Here is a 19,177-nt window from a genome sequence, read left to right as displayed (position 1 = left end):
CAGGTGGCAGCAGCACAGGTGGTCTCAGCAGAAGGGCTAAAGGGGGTGTAAGAACATGCAGCCCCATGTGCTGTGTGTTGGGCTGGAGTCCTCTGTGCCAGGGAGTGGAGAGCTTGCGCCACAATGACTTGTGCTGTACCAGTCCCCACTGCACCTGCACTTACCCAAGGCATCATTTTTCCTCAGCAAAAAAGCTACTTTGGTTATGTGAAGGTCCAATATAAAGGATTATTTGAAAAAAACAAGGATTAGAAACACTCCTGCTTCAGCTACTGGGCTGGCTATGATCAACAGGCCCAGTGTCCATGAGCAACATGGTGCTGAACCTTAAAACAGCTACTCAAAGTGCCCAACTGATACACTGCGCGTCATGTAAAAATGCCTTCCCCTGTTACTCGATTTCGTTGCAAACAGGGTTGGGGTTTTTTTTTCAGTTTTCATTGCAAATGAGTCACTTGGAAAATGGAAGTTTTCCCCTCTAGTAAAAAAAGCTTTCAAACATAAGTGGGAACACAAATAGCAATTAGACTATTTAAAAGATAGTTAAAATATTGTGCAAGCCCTATTAAACTCAATGGCAATGATTTACAGTAAGAAAAAGATACAGAATAACAAAGAAGCAAAGGTGCAAGTGCTGTGACTTCATAAGCTTTCTGTTACTTAAAAGATGCGATTTATCAGTACCTGCTTTACAACCCAATTTGTTGTATGTTGAGAATTTTATAGGAGCAACCTGTTTGTCCTTACAGTGCAATTTTTTTAAATCTCGCTTTCAGGCAGATCTTGTTCTTGCCATCAGAGATATAAACCCAAGGTCACTCTTTTGACTTCTTTTGGGGTTCATAGCGGAGAAAGAAAAGGAGGAAGTTTGCCTCGGGTCCTGTAGTGGAGTAGAAAATTTAAAAACCCCGTCAGTTTCTCATGTGGGAGGTGTGAAATGCCCCAGCTCAGCACTGTCAGTGAAAAGCAAACACACATCCACGCTTTGCTTCTGACAGAAGATTTTTATGGCTACGCAGTGTGAGTCTTGCTGTTGTTGCTAAAGGAGCAAAGTCAAGGCGAAAATGGAGTTAGGCTTAGAAACAGCCTGCACAGACTCTACAGGTGGTAAGAGGGAGTTCTGATGTTCATGTGGTGTCAAGGTGTGCATTAAAGCACCGAAGGGCATTAGTGCTGCCCACCAGTGGTCTGTGCATGCCCGTGTCTGTGTGTTCACACTTGGTGTTGCAGTGCCAGCACAGAGGGGAGAACAGGCTCCCATGTCTCATCAGGCATCTGGAGCTGCTTGGGAATTTTGCAGGGGGAAAACCAGTCTCCCTGTGCATTTCCTCAGGGCATTTGCTCTGCCTGTGCCCCAGCCTATCAGAGATGCCTTGCCAGTCTGTCCTTGGGCTGCATCAGCAAGAGGGTACCTTCCCTGGGGTCTCCCATTTATAGGGTGTCCCATCACAGCTACAGTAAGGCTGCTCTCCAGACAGCCCAGTGCCAAAAATTTTGTATCAGAAATGGTGTGGCCAGCAGGATCAGGGCAGTGATTGTCCCCCTGTACTCAGCACTGGTGAGGCCACACCTTGAATCCTGTGTTGAGTTTGGGTCCCTCAGTTCAGCTAAGACACTGAGGTGCTGAAACGTGTCCAGAGAAGGGCAAGGAAGCTGGTGAAGGGTCTGAGCACAAGTCCCATGAGGAACTGCTGAGGCAACTGGGGTTGTTTAGCCTGGAGAGAGGAGGCTCAGGAGGGACCTCATTGCTCTCTACAGCTACCTGAAAGAACGGTGTAGCCAGGCGAAAGTACTTACTTACTTCCCAAGTAAGAAATGATAGGAAAAGGGAAAGTGGCCTCAGGTTGTGCCAGGGGAGGTTTTAGGTTGGATATTAGGAAAAATTTCTTCACTGAAAGGGTGGTCAGACATGGGAACAGGCTGTCCAGGGAAGTGGTGGAATCATCATCCCTGGAAGTGTTCAAAAGGACAAAAGAAAGAGACCAGCAGTTGGGTAATTTGACTTTGCTTTCCCAGTAAGCATTTCCTAGTCCCAGTCTTGATAGACAGGCCATCAGTGTGGTAAAATGGTTATTTATCTGGTTGAAGGTGAAGGAAGCTGCAGGCCCTGGCACAGAGCTGCAGTGCAGCCCCAAAGTTGCCCGTGGCCAGTCCCCTGCCTGCCCCAGCTCCAGGGATTCCCTGTGCTGCACGAGTCCCACAGCTTTCTTATTGTATGTGCTGATTTGTGCAAAAGTCCAGCACACATGAGAACAACATGAGACTTGCAAATACATGCTTTGCAGCTACTAGAGAAGTCAGTGTATATCTACATGGGCTACAACATACTCTTTAAAACCAAAATAATGATAAGCACATAAAGCCAAAGCCTCAGTGAGAATAAGGAGTTGAGAGTTTAGCCTAGTCTACAGCAAATAGATATTAATAGCCATTTGCAAATTACCTAGTTTCATATTAAAATAAATTTTCTTCATTCCCTCTGGCATTAAGGCTGTGACGGAATTTTTTTTTTTTATGTTATTAATAATTTCTGTAACAACAGTATGCTGCTTTCTTCATACAGTATGCTGACAGTAGCAGCTAACCTGTTGCTTGATAGCAAACAGATTCTGGAGAATTAAAAAAAAAATGTTTTACAGAAGGTTATTTTCCACATGCTAAAAGATGAGGCTTCCTCTCCAAACAATGAATTCAGAAGATTTGACTTTCTAGGTTTTTTCATAACTTCTGTGTAATTCCAAAAAGAGAACAGAAAGGACATTTCTCTTGATCCCTCTCAGAAGTTGCTTTGATCCTTACCTAGCATCTCCTTTTGCTCATCAAAACCTCTTACAGGGGCATTTGGTTGCCTTTCTTTCCTTGCTGGGATCTTGATTGTCCTATCACTGCTGCCCAGGTTACTCAATATAAGTGTGTTTCACCTAAATCCGAGAAAAAAGTGGCATTAACAGTGGCAGGTCCTTAAAAGAATGGAAGAAATGGCATCCATGGGTGTAGGGGATTGGACACAGAAAGCAGATGTCTTAAGATTTCATAATTCAATCTTCCAGAATGCCCATTGACAATAAACGAACAAACCAATAAAAATTAAATGATCTGTCTGATTAAAAATTGGCCATATTTTGCATATATGTGGGAGAGACAGGGACAAGTAATGGGAAAGCAACTTACCCCTCCAAAAGCACCAAGAAATTTTAAGATCAGTATTCCATAGACAGAAATGCCAGTCCATCCAATTTGGATATGGCACACTTGAAGAACTGCTTCTATTTCGCCATGGTGCTTTAAATACTTCCCTGCAAATAACAAAGGGGGACCCACACCAGCAAAATTTTCTTGGAAAATACTGAAAATACCCAGTATCAGCTCCACAGGGAGCATGTGGCACTGCCTCTTCCACTAGCAGTCCCTGGAGGACTGAGCTCTCCTCTTTGCAGATCCCCAGTCCACTGCCTGCAATGGGGACAATGGGCACAATCCATTGAGGAGAACATTAGGGCAGTATCCAACCCTAGCTGTGACTTCCAGCAAGGCCACCCACTGCCAACATGTTACGGGAAAAGTACACCTCACCCTCCATACAGCCCTCTTCCAGAAAAGTCCTGAGAACAAGTGCCTCATTCTTACAAAACTAAGATGCTGGCTTAGTCCATCCCTGGCTCAGAAGCTTTCCAGTTGTATGAGAGGATTTAAAATCAATGGTTAGGCAAAGACTTAATAATCCATATAAGATGTGCCGGGAAAGGTTCTGCAGTAGTGTAAGTCAAAGCACTTCTACTGAAGGCAAGGGATTTCTGGATTCAAGCTCAATAAATTTACCTTACTGATGGCAGCTTCCCATGTAGTAGAGAAATAATGCTCAGAGGGAAAATACAGAATTAACCAGATTCTGTCAGTTAGCAATGTCTATCAGGATAGTTTTTGTATTTTTTTATATGTTTGCACATGGCCTGATTTGCATCTCCCCTTAATCTAAGAAAATGGCATTGGATTCCTCAAGTAGACCTGTCCGAATGAGCTCAAGAATCAGTAGAATGATTTTGCAGACTTAATATGTATCAGGGGCAAAGGGAAACCATTTATGGGATAAGGCACTGTTTAGCATTGAAAGTAATTTCCCCCAGAACCACCTACTGCTCACTTTAGGGAATGAGATGGAAACCGGTGTTGGGCCCTCAATAAATTGAAATGCACACAAATCTGCAGCAACAAATACTGGGTTATAAAACCGAGTAAGAAGGCTCATTTCTGAACATGGGTTCTCAGTTTTCTATATGTCTTCTTGCAAAGTCTGTGAAAATTGTTATAATCCAGATTTTGCATTATCCAAGCAAGGAAAGTGACATTTCATTATTTTTGTTTTGTTTTTAAGAGATACAGAGTATTTAAGCATCTTTTTCCAGGCCCTGCTGTAAGTCTGTAAAGAACTGTAATCAAACCTCAGGAGATTATTTCTCCCTATAGAGTACTATGTCCTGGACTTTCTAATTAAAAAATCATAAAACAAAAAAACTCAAACCTGAGGCTAAGAAAGCTTGTATAGCTTACTGAAAAGTGATTGAAGAGTCTCATTGATGATGCTCAACTAATGGAGAGGCTTTGCCAAAGCAAATGGACTTGTTCTGTGTTGGCAGAGGAGAACCAAGGGAGACCATGTGTACCTGCGGACAGGTATGGTCAACTGCTCCAGATAGCAGATACCAAGTTGCAGAGGCTAATTCTTTGCCCTTTTTACAAGCACTACATTATAAAAATCCTTTTGTCTTTGAGAAAAGCAAAAGGATTTTTTTTACCAGTATTTAAAAAGAAAGTGATCTCCATGCCACTTCCTGTGGCAATCAATGTTCTGCAGCACTGGACTGTTATTATTAGGTTCTGTCAGTTCTTAAGCATTACAAGAAAGATACATACATGTGTATATATATATATATATATATTTAGCATTTATATTTACCATTGTGGAGAAATAAAAAAAATGGAAGAGAGGGACATGAACCAGAGATGACATAGCGTATTGGGAGAAAATGTCAGGATTAAGAGTTTGGGAGGAATCACAGCAGACTTTTGAGTCCCACTTGTTAAGAGTCCAGACTCCTCATTCAGTTCAGTTTGCACTCGTACCAGCAGAACTTTACTGAAGAACAGAGTACAGCTAGAAAAAGGCAAAAAGCAGAACTTCTGTTTTACAGTTGTTTGGTTTGGAGGTTTTTTGGCATGAGGAGAAACTGAGGGTGAGGGAAGACGGATGGAAGTGGTATAGAGAAAGTGAAAAGGGAACCATTTTTATCTGGTTCTCACAGTCCAAGAAGGAGGGTACATCAGCTGAAATTTTGAGTTGTGCAAACAAAGGTGATGCTTACGACACAGAAGCAAGCTCTGCAGGTCACTGTCGTGGCCCTTGGGCAGCAAAAGGAGAAACAAGTTCAAAAAGAAATTGTCAGACATATGGGCTATAGAGCATAAAGGCAGAGATACCAGGTGCTGCTCAGGTATGTAAGCCTTAGGTGGGAATTTGGGATACCAGTGGTAACTTTTTTTTATACCTCACACTGGTTCTATCTTCTTTTTCTGTAAGGGTGTGCTACTGCCACAAGCTGCTGGGCTGGGTGCGCATCTGATCTGATCTCTTCCACTCACTTCTTGAGAAAGTTAAAATACATGTGGGTATACATGTACATATATTGTGTGTGTGTGTGTATTATATATTTATAATACATGCATTCACAGAATCACAGAATGGATCAGATTGGAAAGGACTACAGTGGATCATCTGGTCCAACCTCCCTGCTCAAGCAGGGTCATCGTAGAGCACATGGCACAGGATTGTGTCCAGGCCGTTCTTGACTACTTCCAGTCAGGGAGACTCCACAGCCGCTCTGTCACCCACACAGTAAAGTTCTTCCTCTTGTTGAGGTGGAATTTTCTGTGCATCAGTTTCTGCCTGTTGCCTCTTGTCCTATTGCTTGGCACCACCAAGAAGAGCCTGGCTCCATCCTCTTGGCCCCCCTTTCTCAGATACCTCAGACATTGATGAGATCTCCTCTCAGTTGTCTCTTCTCAAGGATGAACAGGCCCAGCTCCCTGAGCTTTCCTCATAATCATCTTTGTGGCCCTCCTCTGGAGCTGCTCCAGGAGCTCCATGTCTCTCTTGTCCTGAGGAGCCCAGAACTGGACACAGCACTCCAGATGTGGCCTCACTAGGGCTCCATAGAGGGGTAGGATCACCTCCCTTGACCTGCTGGCAATGCTCTTGCTGATGCACCCCAGGCCTTCTTGGCCTCCAGGGCACACAGCTGGCTCATGGACAGCTTGTTTTCCACCAGGACCCCCAGCTCCTTCTCAGCAGGTCTGCTCACAGACTGTACTGGTGCCTGGGGTTATTCTTCCCCAGGTGCAGGACCCTGCACTTGCCTTTGTTGAATTTCAGAAGGTTCCTCTCTGCCCACCTCTCCAACCTGTCGAGGTCCTTCTGAAGGGCTGCACAGCACTCTGGGGTATCAGCCACTCCTCCCAGCTTTGTGTCAACAGTGAACTTGCTGAGGAGGGATCTGCCCTTTCATCCAAGTCATCAATGAATAAGTTAAACAATACTGGCCCAGTACTGAACCCTGGGGAATACTGCTAGTGACAGGCCTCCAACTAGATCCTGTGCCACTGATTAGTAAATATAGTATTATACTATAGTGTACAGTGGGCTTGGTAAATTCTATAGTAGGTTTGACTCCTCTCCCACATGGGCCAGAGATAGGTGTTTGGATGCAATTTGACATGGTTTTATCTCAAAGCAAGGCTAGGCAGGTGTTTTTATGTGAAACCAAATGTTCATGGCCTGATTGATCAAAGCTTTTTAGGTGAAAACTTCTTCAAGAACACATCAGCTCTTGATTATTAAGGTACTGCACAAATTGCAGTGTAAGTAACATGAAATGGGAAAGGCACCCCAGAGAGACCTCCAGCACTGCTGTCCTTCCTGCATGGCAAATGGAGTAGTGTATTCTGCATGAGCTGCAGGTTGTGTCATGGCTTGCAGAGTGTGTTTAAGCAGCCTGGTGTGACAGCAACAAAGGATGACTTGGGAGAGATTCAGATGAAAGGTTACGAAACCTCTCTTCGAGATGCTTGCATCACCAGTATCCATGACCGGACTGGACTGAATCCTCACTCCCTAACTCAAAGTCAGCTAGGAGATTGCAAATTCTTTGCACTGACCCACCTGGGTTACAAGCTGGGGGTCACTGGAGATCCTCCAGCACATAAAAGTGGCAGCTTCCTGAATGACCCATCAAGTGCCTTCTCTGGGCTCTGGTTGCTCTCTTGTCCTGCATTACCTTCACTACCTGCAGATCATGGAGACCAGTGAGACTGAGGTGTAGGAAGTGGAGGCTTAGGGATCCCTGTGCTGCCAACAGCTGGCCAATGTGGGCACATTTGTGTGCACAGACAGGCTGGAGGCTCCCTGGTGAAGCTCAGATCAGTCCTCTGCACTGGCACGTACAGTCACACTCTAAGACAGGTCCTTGGGATAAGGACAGGGAGCTCGGCGAAGCCCTCCTGTTGTAACAGGATGGGAAATCCTGTGTGAGTTTCCTGCCACCCCATTTCCCCACCTTGTGGTTGCTCCTCTTGTGCTTGGTCTTTGTTTTGGCTACCCAGGTACCCACTTTGGCTTTCTGTTTGTCCCTGAGTGTGAAGCAAGGATTGCGTTGGGAGGTTTTTCTTCTTTTGATAAAATGTCTGGACAATGTGAATCTGTTTCTGGCAAGTTATTTCAAGTACTACAGTACCAGAAAGGGGAACATAGGGCCTGAAGCAGCAGGAAGGGTTGGAGGGGAAGGCAATCTCTGCATCTTGGCACATCCTTCTGCAAAACTGGCAGCAACATCCCAGTGTCAACAGACATGTAGAGCAAAGTTTCAGTTTTCTATCCGTTCTGGCCATTGCTGAGCTTCTCAGCACCCATCTTTCCTTAACACAGAACAAAAGCCCCCTCCTCACCCTCACAGAAACCAAAACATCTCAGCCTCAGCTGCTGGCTCAGTGCCTACTTGCTGGAGGAGCAACACCCCGGTACACACATGCACACACAACACACAATTAGGGCTCAGTTTTATTCACAATATATGAGTTTTGGTAAGCGTCCGTAAAGGAAAGCAGATACATTTCAGTCTCTTCCTATGCCTGCTTCTGCCTGCATTTACAGAGCTGTAAATCCCACTGACTTTAATCACACAGTACCTGGCCAAGCAAGAACCACATGTTCCCAGGGAGGTCTAGGACTAGCAGAGCACTGGAAGGGTACAGAGCTGCACGTGGCAGCTTTGGATGGTCAGCCTGACTTCCAGCTGGTGTTCTTGGCTTGCTGCTGCCACTGGCAAGTCAGGCTGGGCTATGTTTTGTTTTCCTCAGCACCACGGCACACTGCCATTTTCTGCCATGGGAAATAGCAAAATAGTCTGATAGTGAGTTAATAATAACCACGTAGCAGCAGAGCTGGATCTAGAGCCACAGAGCCAATAGGCTGCACCAGTTACCCCTTCCAAACAGCACAGCAAAAATCTGTTTTGCTACTGAGCTTTTCATAACCATGTTTTTAGCAGTACTACAGATTGCAGTTAAGTGGTTTTTGCTTGTGTCTGTGGCACTAATCTCAGTCTTTGTCCCGCTCCAGTTAATAGGCTGCATTATTGGCAGACAAGGCAGTAAGATAAATGAAATCAGGCAGATGTCAGGAGCGCAGATCAAGATTGCTAATGCCACAGAAGGCTCCGCAGAACGACAAGTTACAATCACAGGATCCCCTGCAAACATCAGCTTAGCACAGTACCTCATTAATGCAAGGTAAGTTTGCTTTGTAAGTGATCATGCTTCTGCGAGGTTGCTCTGTCTGCTCTCCAGCAAATGTCTGTCCTGGGTAGATCCAGAAAGTTGCTTTGCAGTATCCATTTCGCATAGTATTACTCAATTCCTAATGGTTTGTAAAGCTTGTATCATTAGAAGCTGTGTTTGCTGTTGGTTTATATGGAAAGGAGCTTAATCTGGTGCAATTCCAGGTACATGTTGAATGACAAAAGCTGCAAAATCTGAATACTCATATTATCATCCACCTAAAATATAAGCAGATAAATTAAATTAAATGACAATCATAAATGCTTTAGAAGAAAATACTTTTCACAGACGCATTTTACTGTCCTAAATGGCAAATATAGTGAAACAGATTGCAAAACAGATTTAATTTACCAAGTGGAAATTGCCACTCAGAGTTGATTTCAAACTGACATTTGGTTGCTCAAAAGGCATGGAATATATTTTTTCAGAGGCAGCACCACAAATTTGTAAGAAGCATTCCCTAATGAGACAGGGTGAGACTCCCTGCTTCTTCACTTCTCAGTCCCAGAATTATTGAAAGCACTGGCTGTTTAGCTAAGCCATGACGATGGCTTAAGTGTCTAACAGTTTTTATATGATTATATAGAAAAATATTAAAATTGATACCACCTTTATTTGCAATTATCCAGAGAAGAAAGTGCAATGGATGTAGTGCTGTCTACAGTCCACTGCAAACAGTGGACTGAGGCAATATATTGTGGGGGAGGGGGAGTATCTATGTATTTTATGGCTTTTCTTCTTTTATTTTCTTTTTTCCCCACAAAAATACTGTGATATGAATCAAGCTTTGTGTTTAACTATGTTTGCTGTTAAGGTAGTACAAAGCATGTGATTTATGTGGGGGCTGTAGTCATAGCAGGTCTACAGCTTCCTTTGGTCCAACCTCCTCTCCCATCCCAGTTGTGTAGTGCACCAGTGAAAACTACTGTAAATGGAGTGGAGGACGTTTGTGCAGCTCTGTGTTACAGCAAACAAAAATACTACTTTTTATAATTCAGTCTGAAAGCAGCTTCCTAGGGAAAAATATATTGAGGGGTGGCACTGTGAAAACTAAGATAAGCTGTTTCCAGAATCTTAAAACAACCTACAGCTCTTTTGATTTATATTCTTTGTAGCAAATATAAGTCACTTCCGTAAGCCCTGTAATCAAATAAAAATGTGTTCCCTCCTTTAACCCTTAAGGATATGTTCTTCTCTTGGTGTTCAGGGATTCCCCACACATCGAGACGAGAATAGACCCCTTCATTTTTAGTTGCACAAACACCATATGGCATGCATCTGGATCTCGGAAGATAACAATTTAAGATCTTCAAGACAGCTAAAGCATGCAAATAAAATAATGCACTTATTAATGGAGTTGCAGTGAGCTGCTCACCAGAGACAAACTCTAGTGAACAAACCTGTTTGACTTATTTTAGAAAAGCCTGTGAACTCTCACACTTCTGTTGATTACTGTCTAATGATTCTTTTGATGGAATGGGATCTATATGAGGTCTTTTAACATACTTTCGCAAAGAAGAAAGCTTCTCAGCAGTCATATACTACGGATACTCAATACCCTGTGAAACCAGGAACAAAATATTTTATTCTTGTTAAATTTCTAGATAGAAGTCATTTGTTACCATCGTCTACAATAAACCATCATATATTATTATGTACCATGTGTTGAAACTGTATTTAGATGAAGTGACTTCATTTGTAAATGAAGACTCTTAAAGTAATGTTTAATAAATTAAGCTGTAAGGTAACATAGGAAATTAAGGTGGCTTTTTCATTTTAAAAAGTGACACTGTTCCAGATCTCTCCTTTCGCAAGAGACACTCCTGTCCAGCCAGGTGCCACCACAGCAGCAGTGCTAGGTGGCAGTTGCACTGGAGGAAGGACTGAGAAACTGTCAGGCAAGTGGGAGGTTTGCTCTAGCTGGGGTTTAGGTGCTCAGGCAGGTGTCTGAGGGTCAGAGCCAGGCGGCTGCTGCTGCTGCTGCTTTTGCTGCCTCTGCGTGCTGGGGGCATCTGAGTGTTATGTCAGTCTTAAACCTGTCAGAAGTGATGCCTTCTCTTTTAAAGATGGTGGCATAAAACAGCACTGGGGAAGAGATGAGTACAGTATAGTACTGCCCAAAGTATAGTCTGGTATGGGAAAATAATAATTATAAAAAATAAAAGCCATATAAGCATTCAGTGTAAGGTAGACTTTTTCTTTTTTCTCCCGCACCAGATCTGTTGTTTATGGAAATTTGGTTTCCAGGGCCGGTATTTCTGCATAAACCAGTATCTTTCAGCAGCATAAGATGTAAAAAATCAAAACTAATCTATCCACAGTAATCCTGAAACATTCTGCGTGTATCTTTAAACTATCCTCCAACCAAAGTTGCTGTTTATAGAATAATTTATCAACTTGCTTTAAGACTTTTATTGCAATCTGGTGTTGGATATGTACATAGTATACTCTAAATTATAGATATATAAATATATTGATACAATATCAAGACAGAGATATAAATATTTCTAAAGTATTGTTTTGATTCTGTGTTGATTATTTGAGCACTGACCTCTGTATGAGTAGAACATGTCCTAGTTTGTTCGCAGTACAACTGTCTTATTTCCTGTAAAACCTTCTGTCTCTTAACTGGTCTCCACTGTAGTAACTGGATTTTCATTACCCAATTCCATCTTCTAGCTTTTATTAAGAACAAACTGCAGTTTAGTTTTCCTGTGTAAGACTCAACTTCGGATTATAAATGAACTGTAGCCAGCAGCACTTGCTCCTTGTTGAAGGGCAGTTTCCTGAAAGGTATTTTTTTACTGCCCTTTTCTCAAGGGGTTCATTCATAGAGCTAATAGGACTGCCAAAGCCACATCTGAGCTCTGTTCTTTTCAACAATTTTGGGTGATGCAGGATGTGGCCTTCAGTGTATATATTCAGAAAGCATAGCTCTTCAAAGAGACAGTGTAAAACTGGCATCATGAAATTTTGTATGAAGGCTGCCTCATCCACTTTCACATTTAATTTTGTTGCATCCACAACTGGTTTGGGAAACTGCCACTGCCATGGGACAACTGACAGTTAACCTGATGAACTTTCCCCTTATGTGTTGCCCTTATGTTTCCAGTAACAAATGGGAAGCAGGGCGAATTACTGCTACAATCATACCTGTGTGAGTACACCAGAGACAGGGAGTTTGAATGGCTGCTACCAACACCAGCATTTGGTCTGTGGGATCTATTCTCCTTGCTGGTGCAGGAAAAATCTCAGGCTCAAACACCTTCCCATATCAGTAAGGACTTTTTTTGTTTCTGTTAAATGCACAGTAGGCAAATTTGGAGTTACTGAAACACTTGAGTCCTGCATTATCTTTCTATATGTCTCCCTCCCAGAATAATACTGAGTCATATTAAAAAATCCAACTGTGTAAGCTGAGTTTTTCAAAACATACAGGGTATCACATATAACTCCTACACCCCCAAGTCGAGGATGTACACTGGAGTTGGATTCACTGATTCAGTGGTCTTGATGTAAAATCCCTCAGTCTGAGTAGACTGCAAGTAGCATGTGCTGACAGCACAAGGATGCTCTTCTCTCTGCAAAGAACAGCTCTGCTGCGAGGGTTAGAAAAATTCTGAGTTGCTCATCCATGGGGACAGATGAAGACCACCAGGGAGGAAAATAAAAACTTTACCTCCCACAAAGCAGTCTGCATTTCATGCACTCACCCTCCTCCCCTCCCATCTCCTCACAGCTAATGCGTGCCTTCCAACTTCCCAGCAAAAGCCGCTGAGGAGTTAATACTCCAAGAGCCCTCTTTCACGAGAAAGAGAGAAGCTCAGTGCTTAAGCTCTCCCTCTCTTCTCCATTTTCCTCTCCCCAGCTCAGACCCATTCCAAGTATCCTTTAGACTTGCCCTCAGCAGCAGTGCTTTGGGAAGCTCTCATCCCATGTTCCCATTCCCTGCGTAGCGCTGGTTGATCGCTTGCATCCTTGCATGAACCTTTCTCTGGCTGTCAATAGCCCAGGGGCTGTTACTCTCAAAACTTCGTGTAAGTCTAAGGTGAGGAAAAGCGAGGCTCTTGCAAGCCCTGTGTAGGGTGATCGTGCTCCCCTCCCAGCCTGTAGCCTGGCTACAGCTGCTCTGCAGGCCTGCACACCCCATCCCCAACAGGGACCAGCACAAACCCTATGCTAGGAAGCCTGTAGGGCCTGATGTGGTTTGGTAAGAAAGGGGCAGGTCCTCTGCAGAGACAGCTAGCAGCTTGTTTGCACTCCACTCTGGAGGGGAGGAGCTTCTGCAGCTCCTCAGATCACCTAAGGAGAAAGCCCAGGAGCCTGAGAAGTTAGTAATTACCACAAAGAAAACCCCAAACTTAATAGCAATACACATATAACTGTAGCTAGCAAAGATTTCCTAATCCATAGTCCTATTTATATGCTAGGCTGCCATAGCTCACAGCTGGTCACCTACAAAATGCATCCTGAAATTAATACTTAGGTTATTTGCTGGCCCAAAAGCCAGTGCACAAGCTGCAACAAACAAACAGCAAAGGGAGGATTTATTTAGGCAAACATTTTGTCATCTGAAAAAAAAGATGCGCCCTTGGAAATACTGTCTAAAAACGTACAGAAAAGCAGGAGTATATGGTCCAAACTCATCTCACCTGCTGATGGGTGGATTTAGGCTAAAGTGAAGGTGGTTTGATACTTACATCCTCCAGAAAGAGCCCATCGCTGCCTTGGGCTCGGAGGTTGGGTCAGTCTTGAACTTCCTCGTGCTGTTGAGGTCTGTCTGAGGATATGTATGTTGTATCCATGTAGTACCTTGTCTGTCAGCTGGTAAGCTTTTTCATGTTCACTGTAACCACTGCCACAAGCTCAGAAAGGATACCACTGCTGTGGAAGCCGGGGTGTTTTTCAGTGTTCCTTTTTTACTAATTATCTTATAATTAGATTGCATAAGTATTTTGTTGTGATATTAAAAAGTCTGGGGGAAGTACAAACCGAAGTGAACACACTGGCTAATCTGGTTTTGTTTTATATGAAAAATGCACACTGACCTCACAGTGAATGAAATGAAAAACTAACTTGCTTAAAAAAAAACCCCAACCAAAACTTTATGCCTTAAATGGAAGCAGCAAACTGTTGCTCAATCTCCTCTCATCCTAGCAAAATGACAAAGGGTACTATTTATGTCACAAACTGACAAATTGAAAAAATTACCAAAACCCCCCGCGTCCCCCTTTCAAAAATACCCTAATTATGAAAAGCAAAATTCACCATATCAGTGCTGGGGAGTAAACTTCATAGTTATTTTAAGTTTTCTCTTAAGTTTCGTTTTTTCCATCTTTTGCCATTACCTGCATTCCTTAGATTTCTTTTTTCATGCGTAAAATGAACTAGCAACCCCTCCACCCTCCTTTTTTTTTTCTGTTCCAGAAGAACTTTAGAGTCTCAGTAATGTTTTCACCATCAAATCATGGAAAACCCTTTTGTTATTTCTCTTCTTTAACACATAACATGTTCCTCCTTTGACCCTCATTTTCCCTTTTTTTCTCTCTCTCCCCCTTCTCCCTCCCACTCGTCTGTCCCCCTCGTCCACCGATCTAATCCTGCCCTTTCGTGGTTGCTGTCCTTCCCTCCCTCCTTCTCTCCCTCCTTCCTCCTCCTCCTCCTTTTCCTCCTCCCGACCCCACCGCCCTGGCTGAACCCTCCCAACCTGTTTGTTCCTCTTCCTCTCTTCGTTTGCAGCTTAGAGATGGCTAAAGTCAGCACCCAGACCGCTTCCGTCACGACCCCTGTTGACCTCAACATGAACCTCTCTCAGTCTGCCACCCCTACCTCCACCCCCACCTCCATGGCTGTGCTGGCGGCCGCCTCCGCCGTTACCGTCAGTACCCCCCCTCCCCTACCAACTCTGCCAACCACCCACTATGCCGTTCCTGTCTCCAGTCTGCTTGGCATGAAAACTGTCCCACTCCTGGCACTAAATGCCGCGGCCGCTGCGGGGGCCACGGGGAGTTTGTCCGCTTACACTGCCAAAATTCCTTCGACGAGCGGGGTTAAGAAATCTGACCGCCAGAAGTTTGCTCCATATTGAAGGGATGAGACACACAATGCAAGCTTTGCCAGCTCTACCAAGAGTCTGTGGTAGATCCTAGTTATCAAGGAAACAATACGGCATCTTTTATTTTCTGTTAAATTGCTAGTGTTAACTGTTGCCAACTCAAGTCGTCTTCCGCTCTCCATAACAACTAACACCCAGGCACCACCTACCAACTAGTTCCAACAGCGAGCAGACACCAGCCTGGGCTCCTTCTCCCCCAACACTGCCCCTCTGGCAGGGTGGCAGCCAGGCAGGGTTGCCCCCACCCCAGCAAGGAGAAATGTGAAAGAGACAGAAAACACATAAATGAGGCAAAATTTTGAAAGCCAGGTCCTGCTCCAGCAATACTGCCCAGCATATAAATACACTTATTTGCAGGTATCCCTCCAACTCCAGAACAGTTCCTTATGCAAACTGGCATCTCTGATGACTTTTTCTATTGCTAGGACCTGCAAATCTGGCACTTCTGACGATCACTTGCGCCCCTGAAATCCCACATGAAGTGCTGTTGGCCCCCTCAATTGTTCTTCTGCTACCAGTAGGCCTGAAAATCCCTGTCCCCCTGCCCTGAGACCTGCCTGCAAGCAGGAGAGGGAGGCTACAAAGTACCGAACCTGAGGTACTTCTGCATACAAAAAAAAAAAAGTACAGATGAAGCTTTCTGGTCTGACAAAAACTGCTAAATTAAAATGATTGGAAAACAACAAGGAAAAAATTATCAGGCACCTGTGCCATTCCACTTCATTCTTTTAAAGGGTGCAACAATTTTTCTCTGCTTTGGAAAAACATATTTTTAAGAACTCTGCTTTAGGGAGGGAGAGTGGGAGGGAGAGCAGGCTCCTTGTTTTGGTGTCAGATGTTTTATATATACCGACAAAGTACTTATTTCTTTAAGTACTTAAGAGCAGGTGCAAATCAGATATGCAGTCACTATTCTGGTACCTCCTCCCATGTATATTTTATTCAACCAAAATGACCTTTTTTTTTTTTGTTAGGTTTCTGTACAAAAGACATCCCTGTCTAACTCACCACCAGTCATGCAGTCAGGTTGTATTGTAATCATGAAAATGATGTAGCGCTTATCAAAGGTCATTCAGAAGTTGCTGCTTGGACAGATACCATCCCTTTAACAAGAACTTAAGGATGTTCTCATTACAGACACCTAATTGCAACCAAAGCCAAGAGAGCTGTGGGATGGAGTGGCTGGTTGCTAGCTGTTGGAACTAGTTCTTAACTGCATTTTCTGTTTGTCCATCCACCTTCCTTTTAATTTCTGTTGCATAACTCAGTAATGCAATATTGTTTTCCTCACCACTTCCAAATCCAGAATCCCATTAGCCTGCCATGTTCATCCACTTTGCACTCCTTGGACACAAAGCTTTAACAATTGAACTGTATTCAGTGCATTTTAATATAAACTAAAAACACAATGCAAATGCAATACTTTTTAAAACATGGTATTTCAAAGTGTGTTATTGTATAGGGCTAAGTACTATCTCAGTATTTTGTGTCATTTCTGTATTCTGTGGGCTTTTCTTCACCTTAGCACCTTTGCACTAAGTTTTGTCACTGTAATCATTTGTAGACCTGCCATTGTTACAGTTTGCATTTATCCAAACGAGGTTTTTGGTTGCTTTTGTTGGGGGTTTTTTGTTTTGGTTTTTTGTTTGTTTTGGGCCTTTTTTTGGTTGTATTCTTTTTATTTTTTTTGTTGTATATAATGAAGGAAAAACTGGAAATCATTTCAAGGTACCACAACTATTCAAAAGCTCTAGAAAACTGCTGTAAAACTGTTCTGGGCTATTGTAACTGTTTCAATAATTGACATTTAAGAAAAGAAAAAACAAACCACCAACCTGTGTCAGAAAACTTGCCTGCACTGAAATGCTGTTCTATGCTGGTTGTACTCAAGTGGTATTTTTGTAATAGTGAGAAGATTTTTTTTCTTTTTTTTGCCTTTTTTTTTTTTTTTATTTTCCTCGTTTTTGTTCCTACATTTTAGGCTGTCTTCAGAAGTTACTGGCCTGGGGGCTCTGTAATGTATCTCTTCATGCCCTAGTGCATTAGCCACCAGACAGGACTTTTCCAAAGCCCCATGAGACAATGCTTTCTATGGACTAATCTACAGAGGAGTTTCTGCCATTTCTAACTTTCTTATTATTCTGAGACATCAAAAGAAAATACTTCTTTACTCTTTAAGCAACTGTGCTTCCTAACTCTTGTGTTGCTTTCATTACTGTTCCAGTTTTAACTCTGTTGTGGCTCATAACATAAAGCAAAGACAAGTTATTTTCGGGGGTTAATTTTTATTGATGTTCATGCTTTGGCTAATCTGTATAAAAGCATGGGCCGTTAGTGTTCTAAGCCACTGTATTCAGCTAGAGACTTGACAGTAAATTAAATGAGACGTTTTTATAAATAAATTTTTTTCCTGATTAAAAAAAAAAAAAAAGACGTGGTAGCTTTGTGCATACAACTGTTGTGTTGTTTAAATTTTGTTCTTTGTAACCGAGTTGCTAATTTGTCATTTAAGAAGCACTATTTTATGGATTGTCAAACTAAGATCACAGACAAATCGCTTGTTTTCATTAATGATTAAACGTTCATATCATCACGCTTAAAGTCCCACTGCTCATTGGGAAAGAGTGTAACACCTGTGCAAAACAGGCAACGTTAGAAAGGATGTTAGCCTGTTGTCAGGGATGATGAGGCTTTTCAGGAGTAGATGGAGCCAAATTGTGTAATTAGTAGAGTAAGCAATATTTCTCTAAAACTTTATTTGGTGTTTAACAAAGTTGCTCTTTGAGAACCTCACGCAGTGAACAGAAAAGACAAATTTGTCTTCTTGTTACAAGCAGCCACTGGTTTGTATCTCCAGTGTTTTCCCAAACTGATTTATAGATCAGATACTGGGGAAAGAAAAACAAGAACAAAAGAATGAACTTGGGTACTGAGTACAGCATTGCTAAGACCCTTCGTTCTTTCCCATTCCCAGCAGCATTGTTAGTGAGGCTTCTAGACAGCACCTTCCATTCTGCCACAAAACTAGGCCAGCAGCTGGGAGGAGCATGACAATTCGCATTAGAAGAGGGAGAGTGGAGAGCTGAGGAGGCCGGGGGACAGTCTCATTCTGCCCTGATACTCTGCTAGAGCAGTTCAGGTTCTCCTTTAGATCTGCTAAAGCACTGCAGTCACAGCCTCGAGTTCTCTCTTCACACACAAGCAAAAGAAAGGGGCTGGCCCTGAGCTGCTGTTGCAATCCAGCATCTCTGGCTGCACTCTGTGACCACCTCTCCTCTTAGGGCACTGGCAGTACTTCCACATTTACTGCTTGCTCTATCTTCGTGAGAAAAGCAGAATTTTCTGGCAGTGCAAGTGAGTAGCATCCTTAATGACGTGAGCCTGATTCTACAACCTCCATCTACTGTCTCTACTTGCTTCTGGGAATTTAATTTGGGGTCCCACTTCCCTTCCCTGCCCCAGCTGAACTTGTGGGGCCTACCACTATTATTTTACATGGTCTTCAGGGTACAGACAGTTCTAAAGTGTCTGGGTCTTGAGTCTGAGCCTGGAACTGTATGACCAAGATGTGCATACAGACTTGCAGATCTGTAGAAGTCAACCACTTTTCCAATGCAGATGGAGCCACAGAGCAATTCTTGACAATGAAGGCTGCCAAGGAAGATTACAGAAGAGGTCTTTGCATCCCAGCATCCAGGAAGCCTTACCCAATGTTGACAATTAGCTATTTCAACCCTTAGGTTAAAAGAACTATAGGCTGTAGTACTAACCTTGATAAAATTCTGTTATATTACTTAAAAAATATTTATATTACTTAGAATATATTTAACTTCGTACTCTTGAAGGGAGAGCTGAAGCTGCTTTTACAGCAGAGACCTCCATAGTCTTCATTTCTGCAACAGCAAAAGCTACTTCTATGGCTAGCCTGGCTAGTGTAAACGGAAAAAAAAAAACAAAAACATTATTGTAGCTCAACACTAAGTAGGTCAGGACTTTGCTCTCCCAGTAGAGCTGCCAGGCAAAGGGCAGCAGCAGCTCTGTGGTGTATAGTATCTTTCACATTAATAATTCACGTATGCCTTGCAGAATTGGCTAGAAAAGATTGAGATTTAAACAAACGTGCAGGGACACATTCATGTATGGAATGAGGAGACGTAAAAGGACAAAGGAAGAAAA

General features: G+C 43.0%; 1 protein-coding gene across 19 annotated transcripts in view; it reads left to right on the top strand.

Moving 5' to 3' along the window:
• LOC113965893 (poly(rC)-binding protein 3-like) overlaps window positions 1–19,177 on the top strand; it is a 396,197-nt gene that overhangs the window by 367,009 nt on the left and 10,011 nt on the right. For 8 of the 19 annotated variants that reach the window (XM_027679916.1, XM_027679961.1, XM_027679951.1 and 5 more), the window contains 2 exons: window positions 8,669–8,838; window positions 14,626–16,958. The exons of 2 other annotated variants lie outside the window; for them this stretch is intronic. In XM_027679916.1, coding sequence (XP_027535717.1) covers window positions 8,669–8,838; window positions 14,626–14,974 — 519 coding nt within the window. In that variant the 3' untranslated portion in view covers window positions 14,975–16,958. Of the gene's footprint in view, window positions 1–8,668; window positions 8,843–10,068; window positions 11,255–14,625; window positions 16,959–16,982; window positions 17,595–19,177 lie in introns of those variants that run through there. 9 more of the 19 variants (XM_027680034.1, XM_027680016.1, XM_027680005.1 and 6 more) reach the window with 6 other exon arrangements.

Source organism: Neopelma chrysocephalum, unplaced genomic scaffold (assembly GCF_003984885.1).
Source record: "Neopelma chrysocephalum unplaced genomic scaffold, ASM398488v2 Primary Assembly neopelma1_22b, whole genome shotgun sequence".
Taxonomy (NCBI): Eukaryota; Metazoa; Chordata; class Aves; order Passeriformes; family Pipridae; genus Neopelma; species Neopelma chrysocephalum.
This window is presented reverse-complemented; position numbering and strand designations above follow the sequence as displayed.